This window comes from Plecotus auritus (genome assembly GCF_963455305.1).
Source record: "Plecotus auritus genome assembly, chromosome: 7".
In the NCBI taxonomy this organism is placed as follows: domain Eukaryota; kingdom Metazoa; phylum Chordata; class Mammalia; order Chiroptera; family Vespertilionidae; genus Plecotus; species Plecotus auritus.
Window position 1 is genome coordinate 36826147 of NC_137774.1, and position 14073 is coordinate 36840219.

The window sequence follows — 14073 nt, forward strand, 5'->3', positions numbered from 1 at the left end:
ACGCTCTATCCACTGAGCCAAACCAGTTAGGGCAACAGCTTTTTTTTTTTTTATAAAGTCAACCAATGACATTTTTCTTCTTTTAAATATGGTTAAATATATTTTTATTGATTTCAGAGAGGAAGGGAGAGGAGAGATAGAAACATCAATGATGAGAGAGAATCACTGATCGGCTGCCTCCTGTATGCTCCCTAGTGGGGATCAAACCTGCAACCCAGGCATGTGCCCTTGACTGGAACCGAACCCGGGACCCTTCAGTCCGTAGGCCAATGCTCTAGCCATTGAGCCAAACGGCTAGGATGGTAACAGCTTTAATGAGATATAATTTACATATCATACAATTCATCAATTTAAAGTGTAAAATGGTTTGTAGTACATTTACTTGTACAGCCATTACCACAATTAATTTTAGATTATCACCCCTCCAAATAAACCCTGAACCCTTAAACCATTATTCCCAAACTCACCATCCTTCCCAGCCATCAACAACCACAAATCTACTTTCTGTCTCTATAGATTTGTTTATTCTGGATATTTCATATAAATGAAATCATATAATATGTGGTCCTTTATGACTAGCCTCTACTCAGCATATTTTCAAGTAAATCCATGTTGTAGAATATACTTCATTCCTTTTACCGCCAAATAATATTCCATTGTATGGATATGTCACATTTTGTTTATGTATTTGTTTGGATATTTGGTTGTTTTCCACCTTTTCACTATCCTAGCTAATAAAAGAGTAATATGCAAATTGACCATACCTCCGCTATGTCCACAAGCCAGTCAGGAGCGAGTATGCAAATTAACCCAACCAAGATGGCTGCAGCCACAGAGCAAGCAGGAGGCTTGGGTTTCCCCAGCAATGGAGGAAGCCAAGCTTCCCGCACACCCTGGCCTGCCATGGACTCCACTCAAGGCTACAAAATTTCAATTATAGAAGATAAATAAATCCCAACAAAAATGGCAGCAGCCACAGAGCGAGCCAGAGGCTTGGGTTTCCCCGGCGATGGAGGAAGCCAAACTTCCTGGCCTGCCTGGCCTCCACTCAAGGCTACAAAGTTTCAATTATAGAAGATAAATAAATCGCAACAAAAATGGCTGCGGCCACGGAACGAGCAGGAGGCTTGGGTTTCCCCAGCGATGGAGGAAGCTAAGCTTTATGCCTGCCCTGGCCTGCCCTAGCCTCCGCTCAAGGCTACAAAGTTTCAATTATAGAGGATAAATAAATCCCAGATACCAGGGCCTCCACTTGGGTTGCTGGGGGGCGTGGCCTGCCCGCAAACCACCACAGGCTCCTTGCCCAGGCCGCCCCATGCCCCAAGGGAACCCCCACCCTGATCCAGGACAACCTTCAGGGCAAACCAGCTGGCCCCCATCCGTGCACCAGGCCTCTATCCTATCTAATAAAAGAGTAATATGCAAATTGACCATCACTTCAACACACAAGATGGCTGCCCCTATGTGGTCAAAGATCCTGCCCCCATGTGTACAAGATAGCTGCCACAAGATGGCCAGCAGGGGAGGGACCAGGTCTGCAAGGGAGGGCAGTTGTGGGCTATCAGGCCAGCAGGGAAGGGCAGTTGGGGGGGACCCAGGCCTGCAGGGGAGGGCTGTTAGGGGTGACCAGGGCAGTTAGGGGTGACCAGGCCTGCAGGGGAGGGCAGTTAGAGGCAATCAGGCTGGCAGGGGAGTGGTTAGGGGGTGATCAGGCTGGCAGGCAGAAGCGGTTAGGGGCAATCAGGAAGGCAGGCAGGTGAGCAGTTGGGAGCCAGCAGTCCTAGATTGTGAGAGGGATGTCCGACTGCCTGTTTAGGCCCGATCCTACCGGGATCGGGCCTAAACGGGCAGTCGGACATCTCTCGAGGGGTCCCAGATTGGAGAGGGTGCAGGCTGGGCTGAGGGACACACCCCCTCCCCCATGCACTTATTTCGTGCACCGGGCCTCTAGTTATGAATAATAATATAGACATTTGAGTACAAGTTTTTGTGTGGACATGTTTTAATTTCTTCTGTATATATCTGTTTAGGAGTAGAACTGTGTTTCAAATGATTAATTTGTTTAAAATATGTTTTTATTGATTTTAGAGATGGAGGGAGGAAGAGAGGAGAGAGAAGCATCCATTGGCTGCCTCCTGCACTCCCCCTACTGGGTTGAGCCTGCAACCCAGGCATGTGCCCTGACAGGATCGCACTGGTGGCCTCCTGGTGCATGGGACAATGCCCAACCAACTGAGCCACACTTGCCAGGGCTATGATTAATTTTTTTGAGGAACTACCAGACTGTTTTCCAAAGTGGCTATTCCGTTTTGCATTCACACTAGCAATGTATGAGGGTTCCATTTTCTCCACATCCTCACAAACAGTAACATGTGTTATACTGTTTTCAGTTAAAGTGTCATCTGTAGAATATTTTAATAACTTGTAGGTGATGTCTTCCTTTACTCCCCCTGCCCAGATTTTGTTGGCAGTTCTATGTTTATCCTTCCTTATGAATTATAGAGTTATATAGTCAGAAAGGACAAAAGTCATGTTGGAATGCAAAGAATTGCATTAAATTTTATAGTTTTTGATAGTCTTTTCATTCAAGAATCCTATATCCTCCTATATAATAAAAGCCTAATATGCAAATTGCTCGACTGGGAGTTCGACCGTTCGCTATGACGTGCACTGACTACCAAGGGGTAGCACGGAACATGGTGGGCGTTGGTGACGCCACACTAGCAGCGCGCGGCAGTGGAGGGGTGCCAGCCCCATTGGGCCCCGATGAGAGTGGGACCGCGGCGGGATGGTGAAGCAGGTGAGCGGGCAGCGCCAGGCCAAGGCAGGTGTGAGTGGGGGCCCACGCCCCGATGATCGCACCACAGAGAGTGACCAGCTGCAGAAGTGGGTGGGGCGGGGCCGCTGCCCAATTCCCAGGTGCTGAGGGAGCCCAGTGGAGGACCCAGCCCCGACCTATCGCCCTGCCGACCAACCAACGGCCTGCAGGCCCTGATCTCCCAATCAGGCCCGGGCTGGGACTGGGAACTGGGGGTGGGTGGCGGCGACCAACCTCCTGTGGTGCCTGGGCAGGAGGGCTGCGACCTCTTGCTGGCTACCTGGGGGTGGGGGTGACGGGGACGGAGGTGAGGTGAGAATGCGTGGTGTCTGCCAAGCTCGCTCTCACTTCCCCTGCTAACCCCCCGGAATGTCAGGGTTCACGCGCCAGGAAAGCCCCCGCGCTCAGGTGCTGGGCGCCCATGAGGAGCCTGCCCTACACCCGTGCAACCTCTTCCAGGTGAGCCAGGCACAGCTGTCAGGACCCCAGGGGCTGGACCTGCAGGGGCCGTTAGGCTCCCCGTGGGTTCCTGCAGGAGCGGGTCTGCAAGGCTGGCTGGGAGAGCGCACACTGCCTGCTCAGCTTCCATGCAGTGCCGCTGGGCCGCCCAGAGGCCCATGCTGCGCCCTGGCGGCATCCGGCCCACGCTTACTGCATCTCCGCCTGGGGACTCGGGCACCATGACTCAGGGCTGTGCGGGGGCCCGGGGGCCCAGGTGCTGCCAAGGGCCTAGAGGTCAGCTGGGACCTGCCCTTCCACACTAGATGCTTGTGGTTCTGTCGCCGGCCAGGCCTAGGGACCGCACCCGTGCATGAATTTCATGCATTGGGCCTCTAGTGTAATATATGAAGCCCTGGCCATTGTGGCTCAGTTTATTGAGTGTAGTCCTGTGCACTGAGAGGTCACCAGTTCGATTCCTGGTTGGGGCACATGCCCAGGTTTTGGGCTTGATCCTGGATAGGGGACATGCAGGAGGCAGCCTAAGATGTTTCTCTCTCCCCCTCTTCCTTCCTCTCTCTCTAAAATTAATAAAAACATATTTAATATAAAGAATGTAGTATATGAATACCCATATATTCCATCATACAGCTTCAAATTATATCACCTGATATTCAATCTAGTTTTGTCTTGTCCCTCCCACATTTATTTTCTATAATTTTGAAACAAATCTTACATATATTATTTCATCCATAAATATCTTAGTATATATCTTTGAAAGACAAGAACCCTTTTTTGTTGCTATTGTTAATCCTCACCCAAGGATATTTTTTCCATTGCTTTTTAGAGAGAGTAGAAGGGAGGGAGGGAGCGGGGAGAAAGAGAGAAACAACTAGAAACAACTATTCATGTCTGTGTTTGTATAAATAATTTATCTGAATCAGGGTCCAAAGTAAAGTTCGCACTACAGTAGGATGATAGTTCTTTTAAGTCTCTGAATCTGCAGGTTCCTCCTCCATAAATTTTTCCCTCTTAAATTGTTTTAGTTGTTCAACCAGGCAATTCATTCTTTTTGTTTGTTTTGTTTTTGTTAATCCTCACCAGAGGATATTTCCCCTTTGTTTTTTTTTTTGTTTTTTTTGTTTTGTTTTGTTTTGTTTTTAAATATATTTTATTGATTTTTTACAGAGAGGAAGGGAGAGGGATAGAGAGTTAGAAACATCGATGAGAGAGAAACATCGATCAGCTGCCTCCTGCACACCTCCTACTGGGGATGTGCCCGCAACCAAGGTACATGCCCTTGACAGGAATCGAACCCGGGACCCTTCAGTCCGCAGGCTGACGCTCTATCTGCTGAGCCAAACCGGTCAGGGCTGTTTTTTGTTTTTAAGAGAGATTGGAAGGGAAGGGGGGCGGGAGAAACATCAATGTGATGGAGACATATCGACTGGTTGCTTCCTGCACATGCCCCGACTGGGATGAAACCTGTAACCTAGGTATGTGCCCTTGATTGGAAATCGAACCCACAACCCTTCTGTGTGCAGGCCGACGCCCCCACCTGCCAGGGCAATATAATTCGTTCTTTACCCTCATGCAGTTTCTTACTGTCTGGATGTTGCTGGTTATATCCCTGTAAAGTCGTAATGTGTTTTTTTTTGTTGTTTTTTTTAAAATATATTTTATTGTTTTTTTACAGAGAGGAAGAGAGAGGGATAGAGAGTTAGAAACATCGATGAGAGAGAGACATCGATCAGCTGCCTCCTGCACGCCCCCTACTGGGGATGTGCCCGCAACCCAGGTACATGCCCTTGACCGGAATCGAACCTGGGACCCTTCAGTCTGCAGACTGACGCTCAGTCCACTGAGCCAAACCGGTTAGGGCGTAATGTGTTTTATCTGTGTTTTCTGTACATTTGGATTGGTGTGTGCTTGTGATATACTGCTGGATTCATCTTGCTAACATTTTATTTAGGATGTATGTGTATTATAAAACACTTTTTTTTTTAGTGTGTTTTCTCTAAGGTTTTAGTATTAAGGTAATGCTAAGTGATTGATAAGCCTTCCTTTTTATTCTTTTAGGAAGTAATTTGTATAATTTTGGAGGGAAATATCCATCACTAAAATCTATCGGATAGTTGTTCTTTTAAATTAAATTTTTTTTTTTTTTTTTTAATTTCAGAGAGGAAGGGAGAAGAAGAAGAGAGAGAGAAACATCAATGATGAGAGAGAATCATTGATTGGCTGCCTGCTGCACACCCCCACTAGGGATCAAGCCCGCAACCCAGGCATGTGCCCTTGGCCGGAATTGAACCTGGGACCCTTCAGTCCGCAGGCTGACGCTCTATCCACTGAGCCAAGCTGGCTAGGGCTATCGGATAGTTTTTGTGTTTTTTAAAAAAATATATTTTTTTGATTTTTCACAGAGAGGAAGGGAGAGGGAGAGAGTTAGAAACATCCATGAGAGAGAAACATCAATCAGCTGCCTCCTGCACAACCCCTACTGAGGATGTGCCCGCAACCACGGTACATGTCCTTGACCAGAATCGAACCTGGGACCCTTGAGTCCGCAGGCCAATGCTCTATCCACTGAGCCAAACGGGTTAGGGCTATCGGATAGTTTTTATAGAGAATCTGTGTCTGATTTTCAGGAATAGATAGTTTTAAACTTATTTTATTGAAATAATATTACCTTGATATGAAATCCTGATAGAAAGTAGTACAAACTGATCATTTGTATGTAAAAATTCAAAATAATGGCCATCAGATCATTTAAAGGATGCAACATGGTGAAATTGGGTTTATAACTCCTTAAATATTGCTTCAACCCATCCACCTTTTATAAGTTTTTATCTGTGTTGCCACTATCATTTTCTGTTGGTCTCTGTGCTCCACTTGTGTTTCCCTAAAATTCCTTTTTCATGTTGTGTTTTCTTTAAAATACAGATATGATCATGATATTCTTACAAGTTTGTGTAGAGCAACAACTGTGGACCAGTTGTGCGTTAAGCATGAGAAGATACCTGCCCTCATCGAAAGTATAGTCTAGTAGGAGAAATAGATGATCAAATCATGAATATGCAATTATATATATAGGGGTGGGCAAAAGTAGGTTTACAATTGTGAATGCAAAACAGAGTTTATTATTATATCATCATTAATTATTGTATTATTTTCCATATGAACAACTGTAAACCTACTTTTGCCTACCCCTGCATGCATGAAAAAATTAATAATGAACATATATACTATCCTATATAATAAAAGGGTAATATGCAAATTGCTTGAACGGGGGAATGACTGGTCAGCAGTGGTGGGTGGGGCCGGCAAGCAGGCGGCACCAGGCCAGCCAAGGTGCTTGCCAGCGGACAGAGGGCAGGGACGGCGATTGCGGGGGGGGGGGGGGGGGGGGGGGGGGCGGGGTGCAGCGGTGCGGCGGTGACAGAGGGTAGGTCACGGGTAGGGGGGTGCAGAGCTGGCCAGCGCCAACCCCTGATTGTCCCGCCAGTTGCCTCCTGCAGAGGGAGGCCAGACTGCTGCTTAGGCCCACTCCCCACAAAGCGGGCCTAAGCCGTCAGTCGGACATTCCCTGAGGGCTCCCAGACTGCAAGAGGGTACAGGCCAGGCTGAGGGGACCCCCCCCCACCCAGTGCACTGGGCCTCTAGTATAGTAATAATTTTATGTTCATATATGTTAATTAAACCCCATAGAGGTGAGCTGAAGGAAAGCAATCATGGCTATAGAAAAGAGGATAACAGAAACCTGATCTAAACGAACGTTTAGGGAAGTGTCTCTTGAAGAAGTGATATGAAATGAAAGCCAAAAAAATGAGTATTAGGTGAGGCAGAATAAGGGAAGGCCACCCCATCAGAGTGCATATGCAAAGGCCCTGTGGCAGGAGAGAGCATAGCATATATCAAAGATGAAAGAAAACAGTGCCTATAGAGCGGGGATCCTTGGGGAACTAGTGTGAGATGAGCTGGAGATTAGCAAGGCCGGACCATACAGAGCCTGAAGGACACATGAAAGGGTTTTTGTGGCCTGTGGCCCTTAGGAAGTTACTGATGGGTTTTAATCAGAGTTAAAAATAGGTCAAAGAACTGTATATTCTTAGATAATAATTACTTAAAAAGAAATCTGCAGTCATATTGGTTTTCACCGGGAAAGGTAATTGTTTAGATAAGTATTATCTTTCTAAAAATAGATAATCGCCTGTTGTGCCACATATTCCTGTGCTTATCAATCTAAATTCTTATCATATCATTTGCTCCTTGAAGGTACGGTACATCGTAAGGACACTGCATTTTAATTAAGGGACTAGATGAGAAATGAAAACCCTGTGATCATAAAAAGCCTTGATAATGATGCAGTGAAAGATTAGGAAAATATTTATGTAGGAATTGCTATCATATATTTCTCAAGTTATTCAGTAATGAAAACCAGCTGACAAAGGGAAATAGTTTTTATCAAAATGATTATTGGGGGAAAGCTTTTTAAGTAGCTTGTCATGTAAAGGGCTTCTGAATTTATTTTTTCTAACTTGTTTCTCTTTCTTTGCCTTTGCAGGAGAGTAGTTATTTTGATGGAATTAGAGGTTTTGAAATCAGCGGAAGCAGTTGGAGCAAAGATTGGCAACCCAGTGCCCTATAATGAAGGTAAAATGCTTTTTATAGGTTGTAGCACTCAAATGAATACCTCTCTGTAGATCTAGAATTCTACCTTTTGGATTCAGTTTGATTTGTTAGTCTTAATAAAACTAGTGATTTGGGGGCCTGGGACCCAGGTTCTTTCCGTTTCGTTCAGGACTGAAGAAATGATGATTAGATTCCATAAAGGAAAAATCTCTCCTCTGTTTTTCTCATTACTCAACACTCACATTTCCAGCACTTCAGTGACTAGATGTAGGGAGAGTTTCCCCGCACTAACCAGTTCTTGAATTCTCTGTGGACACCCGTTGGGAGTTCTATAATTCAATTCAGTTCAGTTCTGATACTACCTGCTTGGAGTTAGCATCAGATCCCACAGGCTGACGGCTCAATCCCACAGGACTGCTTCCTCCAGAATAGCTATATCAGACAGATTCTGCCAGTGCAACTGTAGTTTAGGTTGGGAGATAGGTTACTGGTGCTTCCTATGCTTGCCATTTTCCCAGAGTCCTCTCAACAGTGGTTATCTTTTTATTTTTTATTTATTTACTGATATTAGAGAGAAAGGGGGAGAGAGAGAAGCATTGATTTGTTGTTCCACTTATTAATGCATTCATTGGTTGCTTCTTGTATGTGCCCTGACGGAGGATTAAGCCCGCATCCTTGGAGTATTGGGATGATGCTCTAACCATCTGAATCACCTGGCCAGGGCAACAGTGATTATCTTTTTTTTTATTATTATTAATATGTTTTTATTGCTTTTAGAGAGGGAGAAAGAGAGAGAAACATTGATTGGCTGCCTCCTGCATGCCTCCTACTGGGGATCGAGCCCGAAACCCAGGCATGTGCCCCAACAGGAGTTGAACCGGTGACCTCTTGGTTCATGGATTGACACTCAACCACTTTGCCACACTGGCTGGGCAGTGGTTATCTCTTGATAATGATTTTCATGTTCTTGTGAAAATATGTAGAAAAACATTAAATTAGAAACATTCAATGACTTTAAATAAGAGAGGCAATAATAGGTCTAGAAAAAGGCAAAAAACTTCAATCATTGCTCTTCTAAAAGGAGAAGGTTTGTCTGCTCTACCACCAAGTCTAATAAAAATAAACACATGAAGTCCTAGCTGGTTTGGCTCAGTGGATAGAGTGTTGGCCTGCAGACTGAAGGGTCCCAGGTTCGATTTCAGTCAAGGGCACATGCCCAGGTTGCAGGCTCAATCCCCAGTGTTGGGGTGTACAGGAGGCAGCTGGTCAATGATTCTCTCTCATCATTGATGTTTCTCTCTCTCTCTCCATATCTCGCTTCCTCTCTGAAATCAATAAAAATATATTTAAAAATAAAAAAATAAACACATGAAGAAGAAAAAGAAACCTCTAAAATTGGTTGCCTAAACGGATTAGCGGTGGATAGGAACAGTGTAGCAGGAGGCAGGGGTAGGAGTAAGATTTCTCTGAATACTTAATTTGTAGTTTTAACTTGAAGCATGTAACTATAATCTATTCAACAATTAATGTTTTCTTTTAAAAGCTATCTGAATATCTTAATTCCATTTTTAAAAATTATATAAGTTTTAATGAATGAATATGTACAAAGAAGTCAGGATACTATGTACACTATCTTGTTTTGAAAAAATAAATCCTCTACCTGAGGACATTTTCATTGATTTTGAGAGAGAGGGGAAGGAGGGAGACAGAGAGGGGAAGAGAGAGAGAGAAAGAGAGAGAGAGAGAGAAACATCAATTGCTTGCCTCTTGCATGTGCCCGGACTGTGGCCAAGGATGAAACCCACAACCTAGGTATGTGCCCTGACTGGGAATCAAACCCGGGACCTTTTGGTGTATGGATGACATTCCTATCGACTGAGCCACACTGGCCAGGGCTATTTTTTATTCTGCTTTTTAAAAAACTTTCAGCTTAAAGATAGTTTCATATGTATATACACTTGGAGATCTTCCTTTTTTTTTTTTAAATATATTTTTATTTATTTCAGAGAGGAAGGGAATGGGAGAGAGAGACAGAAACATCGATGATGAGAGAGAATCATTGATCAATCGGCTGCCTCCAGCACACCCCACACTGGGGATCGAGCCCGCAACCTGGGCATGTGCCCTGACCAGGAATTGAACCATGATCCCCTGGTGCCTAGGTCTACGCTCAACCACCAAGCCACGCCAGCTGGACCCTTTTTTTTTTTTTTTTTTTTAATGGTTATAGAGTGTTCTGTTGTGTGGCTGCTCCATAGTATAACTAGCCCTTTATTGATGGATACTTGAGTTGTTTTTCTGTTGTTACAATACTACTGCAATGAATAGCTTTGTATATATGCAGGTCTATGGGCAGATGGGGTTTTATTGCCAGAAGTGAGATTGCTGGATCAGTGGGTAAATGCATCTGTGGTAGAAAGGTATTAGGTATGGTTGGAGTCCCCTCCATGGAATGGTATCATTTTGCATTCCCACCAGCAAGGCATGAAAATATTGGTTTCTTCACAAGTGTGTGAAAAGCTATGTGAACATGAATAACATCCTCTCTTGTTAAAGTTCTGAATATTTGCCAATCTGATAGGTGAAAACTGGCATCTCCATGTAGGTAAGCTTTATTCTGAGCAAGGTGAACATCCCTTTAAACACTTAAGGGCCTTTTATTCCTTGTGAACTAACTTTTGGATTATTTGTCTCTTTTTTTTCTCAATTTCTAAGAGTTCTTTAAAAAGTGTGTGTGGGAGGGGGCAGCAAGTATGGCTCCGTGGTTGAACATTGACCCATGAACCAGAAGGTTAGGGTTTGATTCCCTGGGTTGCAGGCTTGATCCTCAGTAGGGGGCATGCAGGATGTAGCCTATTGATGATTCTCTCTCCCTCTCCCTTCCTTTCTCTGAAATCAATTAAAACAACAACAACAAAACATACTTAAAAGTAGAGGGAGATCAAACCATTTTCTCTGATATGAGTTACAAAGTCTTTTTTATTCTGCTTATGGTGTTTTTGCTATGCAGCTGTGTTTTTGTTTTTAGAAGTTGAATTTTCCAATTATTTTATTATGACTTTGGGATTTGAAGCTGTAGTTAGAAATGTCTTCCTCGTTACAAAGTTAAGACATTCATTCACCCATGTTTTATTTTAGTACCTGCAAGATCTTATTTTTTACATTTAAATAATTTATCCTGCTTTTGTCTTACCATTGTGGTTTCTTGGTTTGTAGTGTTTGGGGCTTCACTTTCACATAATTTAGAAGTTGTGGGTTTTCTTAGTTTCCTAGTTTCATTAAAGATGTAGTCTGTATATGGATGTTTGGGTCTGGTGTGGGTATTTATTCCCTTTGTTGCTCTATGTAAGTTTTAGGAGAAGTGGGCAGATTTGGGACTAGGTCATTACCATGCTTCTTCCAGAAATGGAACCTCTAGATTTGATTTTATTTTTTATTCCTCACCTAAGGACATGCTGAGAGAGAGGAATGGAGGAGAGAGAGAGAGAGAAACATCAACCCTTCCATAGGCTCCCCGACTAGGGATCAAACCTGCAACCCAGGTGTGTGCCCTGATCGGGAGTTGGCTTATCTTACTCTCAGCTTTTTTTAGAAAGGCCAGCTAAGACAGCATTTCTCAGCATCTCCAGGAAATCTTTGGATGCTGTGGAGGTGAGGGAGAGATGGTGGTGCCCAATGTTATCACCTTTGGCCAGATTTCTAATGTTGTTGTTTTTTATGTTGTATTTAATTGAATGATTGTTTGGACATTTTGTGTTTCAAGGGCAAAAGCATTTGGAATAAAGATAAAGGGTTCAAAGTCAATTACTGCTTGGGGTTAGAACTATAGAACTGTGGGAAAAACTCCTTTGTTTCAGTATCCAGTTCCACTGGTTCTTCCCTTTCTTCAGGATCTGTTTATGTTTAAGTGCAGGAAGATGAGAAAATTTTTCGGTTTAGGGTTATTTGTTATTGAATGTCTTTGTAACTAGGTCAATAACGGGTGTTACTTGGGCCAGGCTGTGATAGAAATGGCTTTGTTACAATGATTGCTACCAATTTCACAGAAATGTTTGCTAATTGTCTATTGTGGGAGCAAGGGAACTGCTATTAGTGGGTAGAGAACTGAAGTCAGGTTTGTACCCTCCCAGCACCTAACCCAGAACCTGTGGCATATCAGGTGATCAGTCAAATGATTGACTAACTCCAGCCCAGAAATAGCCAGAGGAATTCCAAAATGTGCACTGAAATTGTTCTATGGTACTAGTACTAACTACATTAAATAAATACTTACAGGATTTTCAAAAGGTAGAGAAATGAAACTTCAAGCACAATTCATGTTTCTTACAGTACTGGTTTGGATGATTTTATATCTCCCATATTAACCGCTGTATGTTTTTGTCAATATGTATATTAGTTCTATGTACCTACACTATTTCTAGCTATAATATTTTACTTAGACTTAAATTTCTTACATGATACTTCGTAGTATTACTTATTATTACTAGCTGGATTTTTTTTTTCAGCCCAATTCTGTCTGTTTCTGCCAACAGGAAATTATAACTTTTGGATTGACTCTTCATATTCTTTGTGCCTGTTGTTAAGAAAGCACTTGTTAGTAGAAATTGAGTTTTTGTCACTCTGTGCACTCCATCGTGTGTTACCTAATTTTTATCTGCTGGTGGCTCACTTACCATTATAATGATAATAAAAGTGATAGACCCTGGTCGGTTTGGCTCAGTGGATAGAGGGTTGGCCCCAGGTCTGAATGGTCCCGGGTTTGATTCCTGTCAAGGGCAAGTACCTCAGTTGCAGGCTTGATCCCTGGCCCTGGTCAGGGCATGTGTGGGAGGCAAACAATTGATGTGTCTTTCTCACATTGGTGTTTTTCTCTCTGGCTCTCTGTCTCTCCCCCTCTCTTCCACTTTTTCTAAAAATCAATGGAAAAATATTCTCGGGTGAGGATTAACAATAACAACAAAAAGATAGGTGTGAGTGCAAGTAACTTGAGGAGCTAGAGTCTACTTTTAAAAAAATATATGCATATATATTTTTAAAATATATTTTTATTGATTTCAGAGAGGAAAGGAGAGGGAGCGAGAGAGAGAGAGAGAGAGAGAGAGAGAGAGAGAGAAACATCAATGATGAGAAAGAATCATTAATAGGCTGCCTCCTGCACACTCCCTACTGGGGATGTTCTCTCAACCAAGGTACATGCCCTTGACCGGAGTCGAACCTGGGACCCTTCAGTCTGCAGGCCGACACTCTATCCACTGAGCCAAACTGGTTAGGGCATTTTTAATATATATTTTTATTGATTTCAGAGAGTAAAGAAGAGGGAGAGAGAGAAACATCAATGATGAGACAGAATCATTGATTAGCTGCCTCCTGCACGCCCCCTACTGGGGATCGAGCCCGCAACCTGGGCATGTGCCCTTGACTGGAATCGAACCTGGGACCCTTCAGTCTGCAGGCCGACACTCTATTCATTGAGCCAAACCAGCTAGGGCTAGAGTCTACTTTTATTTTTATTTATTTATTTATTTTTAAATATATTTTATTGATTTTTTACAGAGAAGAAGGGAGAGGGATAGAGAGTTAGAAACATCGATAAAAGAGAAACATCGATCAGCTGCCTCCTGCACACCTCCTACTGGGGATGTGCCCGCAACCAAGGTACATGCCCTTGACCAGAATCGAACCCGGGACCCTCCAGTCCGCAGGCCGACGCTCTATCCACTGAGCCAAACCGGTTTCCGCCGAATTACAATCTTGATCCTTCTTACTGAAATGGTTTGATTTGCAGGTGGCACAACACAGAAGATTATCCGAAGTTGCGTCTATGCATTTCTGTTGGGGTATAATTTTAAATTTTAGCAAGATTTTAATTTAGCTGTAGGCTAATTTCTTTCAGGTCTGTGGTCAGTGGCTGTGTTGCAGTGCGTTAAATTGAAGAGCAATTGTTGCTATTTAGGATGTACCAGGACCCTTGTCATCCATTTACTTTGACACCGTCCCTTGTGTCCTGTGCCAGATTTGCAGTGTAGTCCAAAGCAGAAGTTGATGATTGCTCTGATAAGTAGATTAGTAGCTTTTCCCAGTTACCAGATATTAGGGTTATTAGTTATGTTCTATGTAATTAGAATTTTAGCTGCCAGGATTGGTTGCTTACAATTAAAAATTAACTGCATAGTGAAGCAGATGGT

The 14073-nt window shown here is 43.5% G+C and overlaps 1 protein-coding gene across 1 annotated transcript in view; it reads left to right on the forward strand.

The window, feature by feature from the left end:
* The window catches only part of RPA1 (replication protein A1), a 60320-nt gene that overhangs the window by 19472 nt on the left and 26775 nt on the right, over positions 1-14073 (forward strand). Inside the window, exon 5 of the mRNA XM_080681530.1 lies at positions 7821-7909. Coding sequence (XP_080537656.1) covers positions 7821-7909 — 89 coding nt within the window. The remainder of the gene's footprint in view (positions 1-7820; positions 7910-14073) is intronic.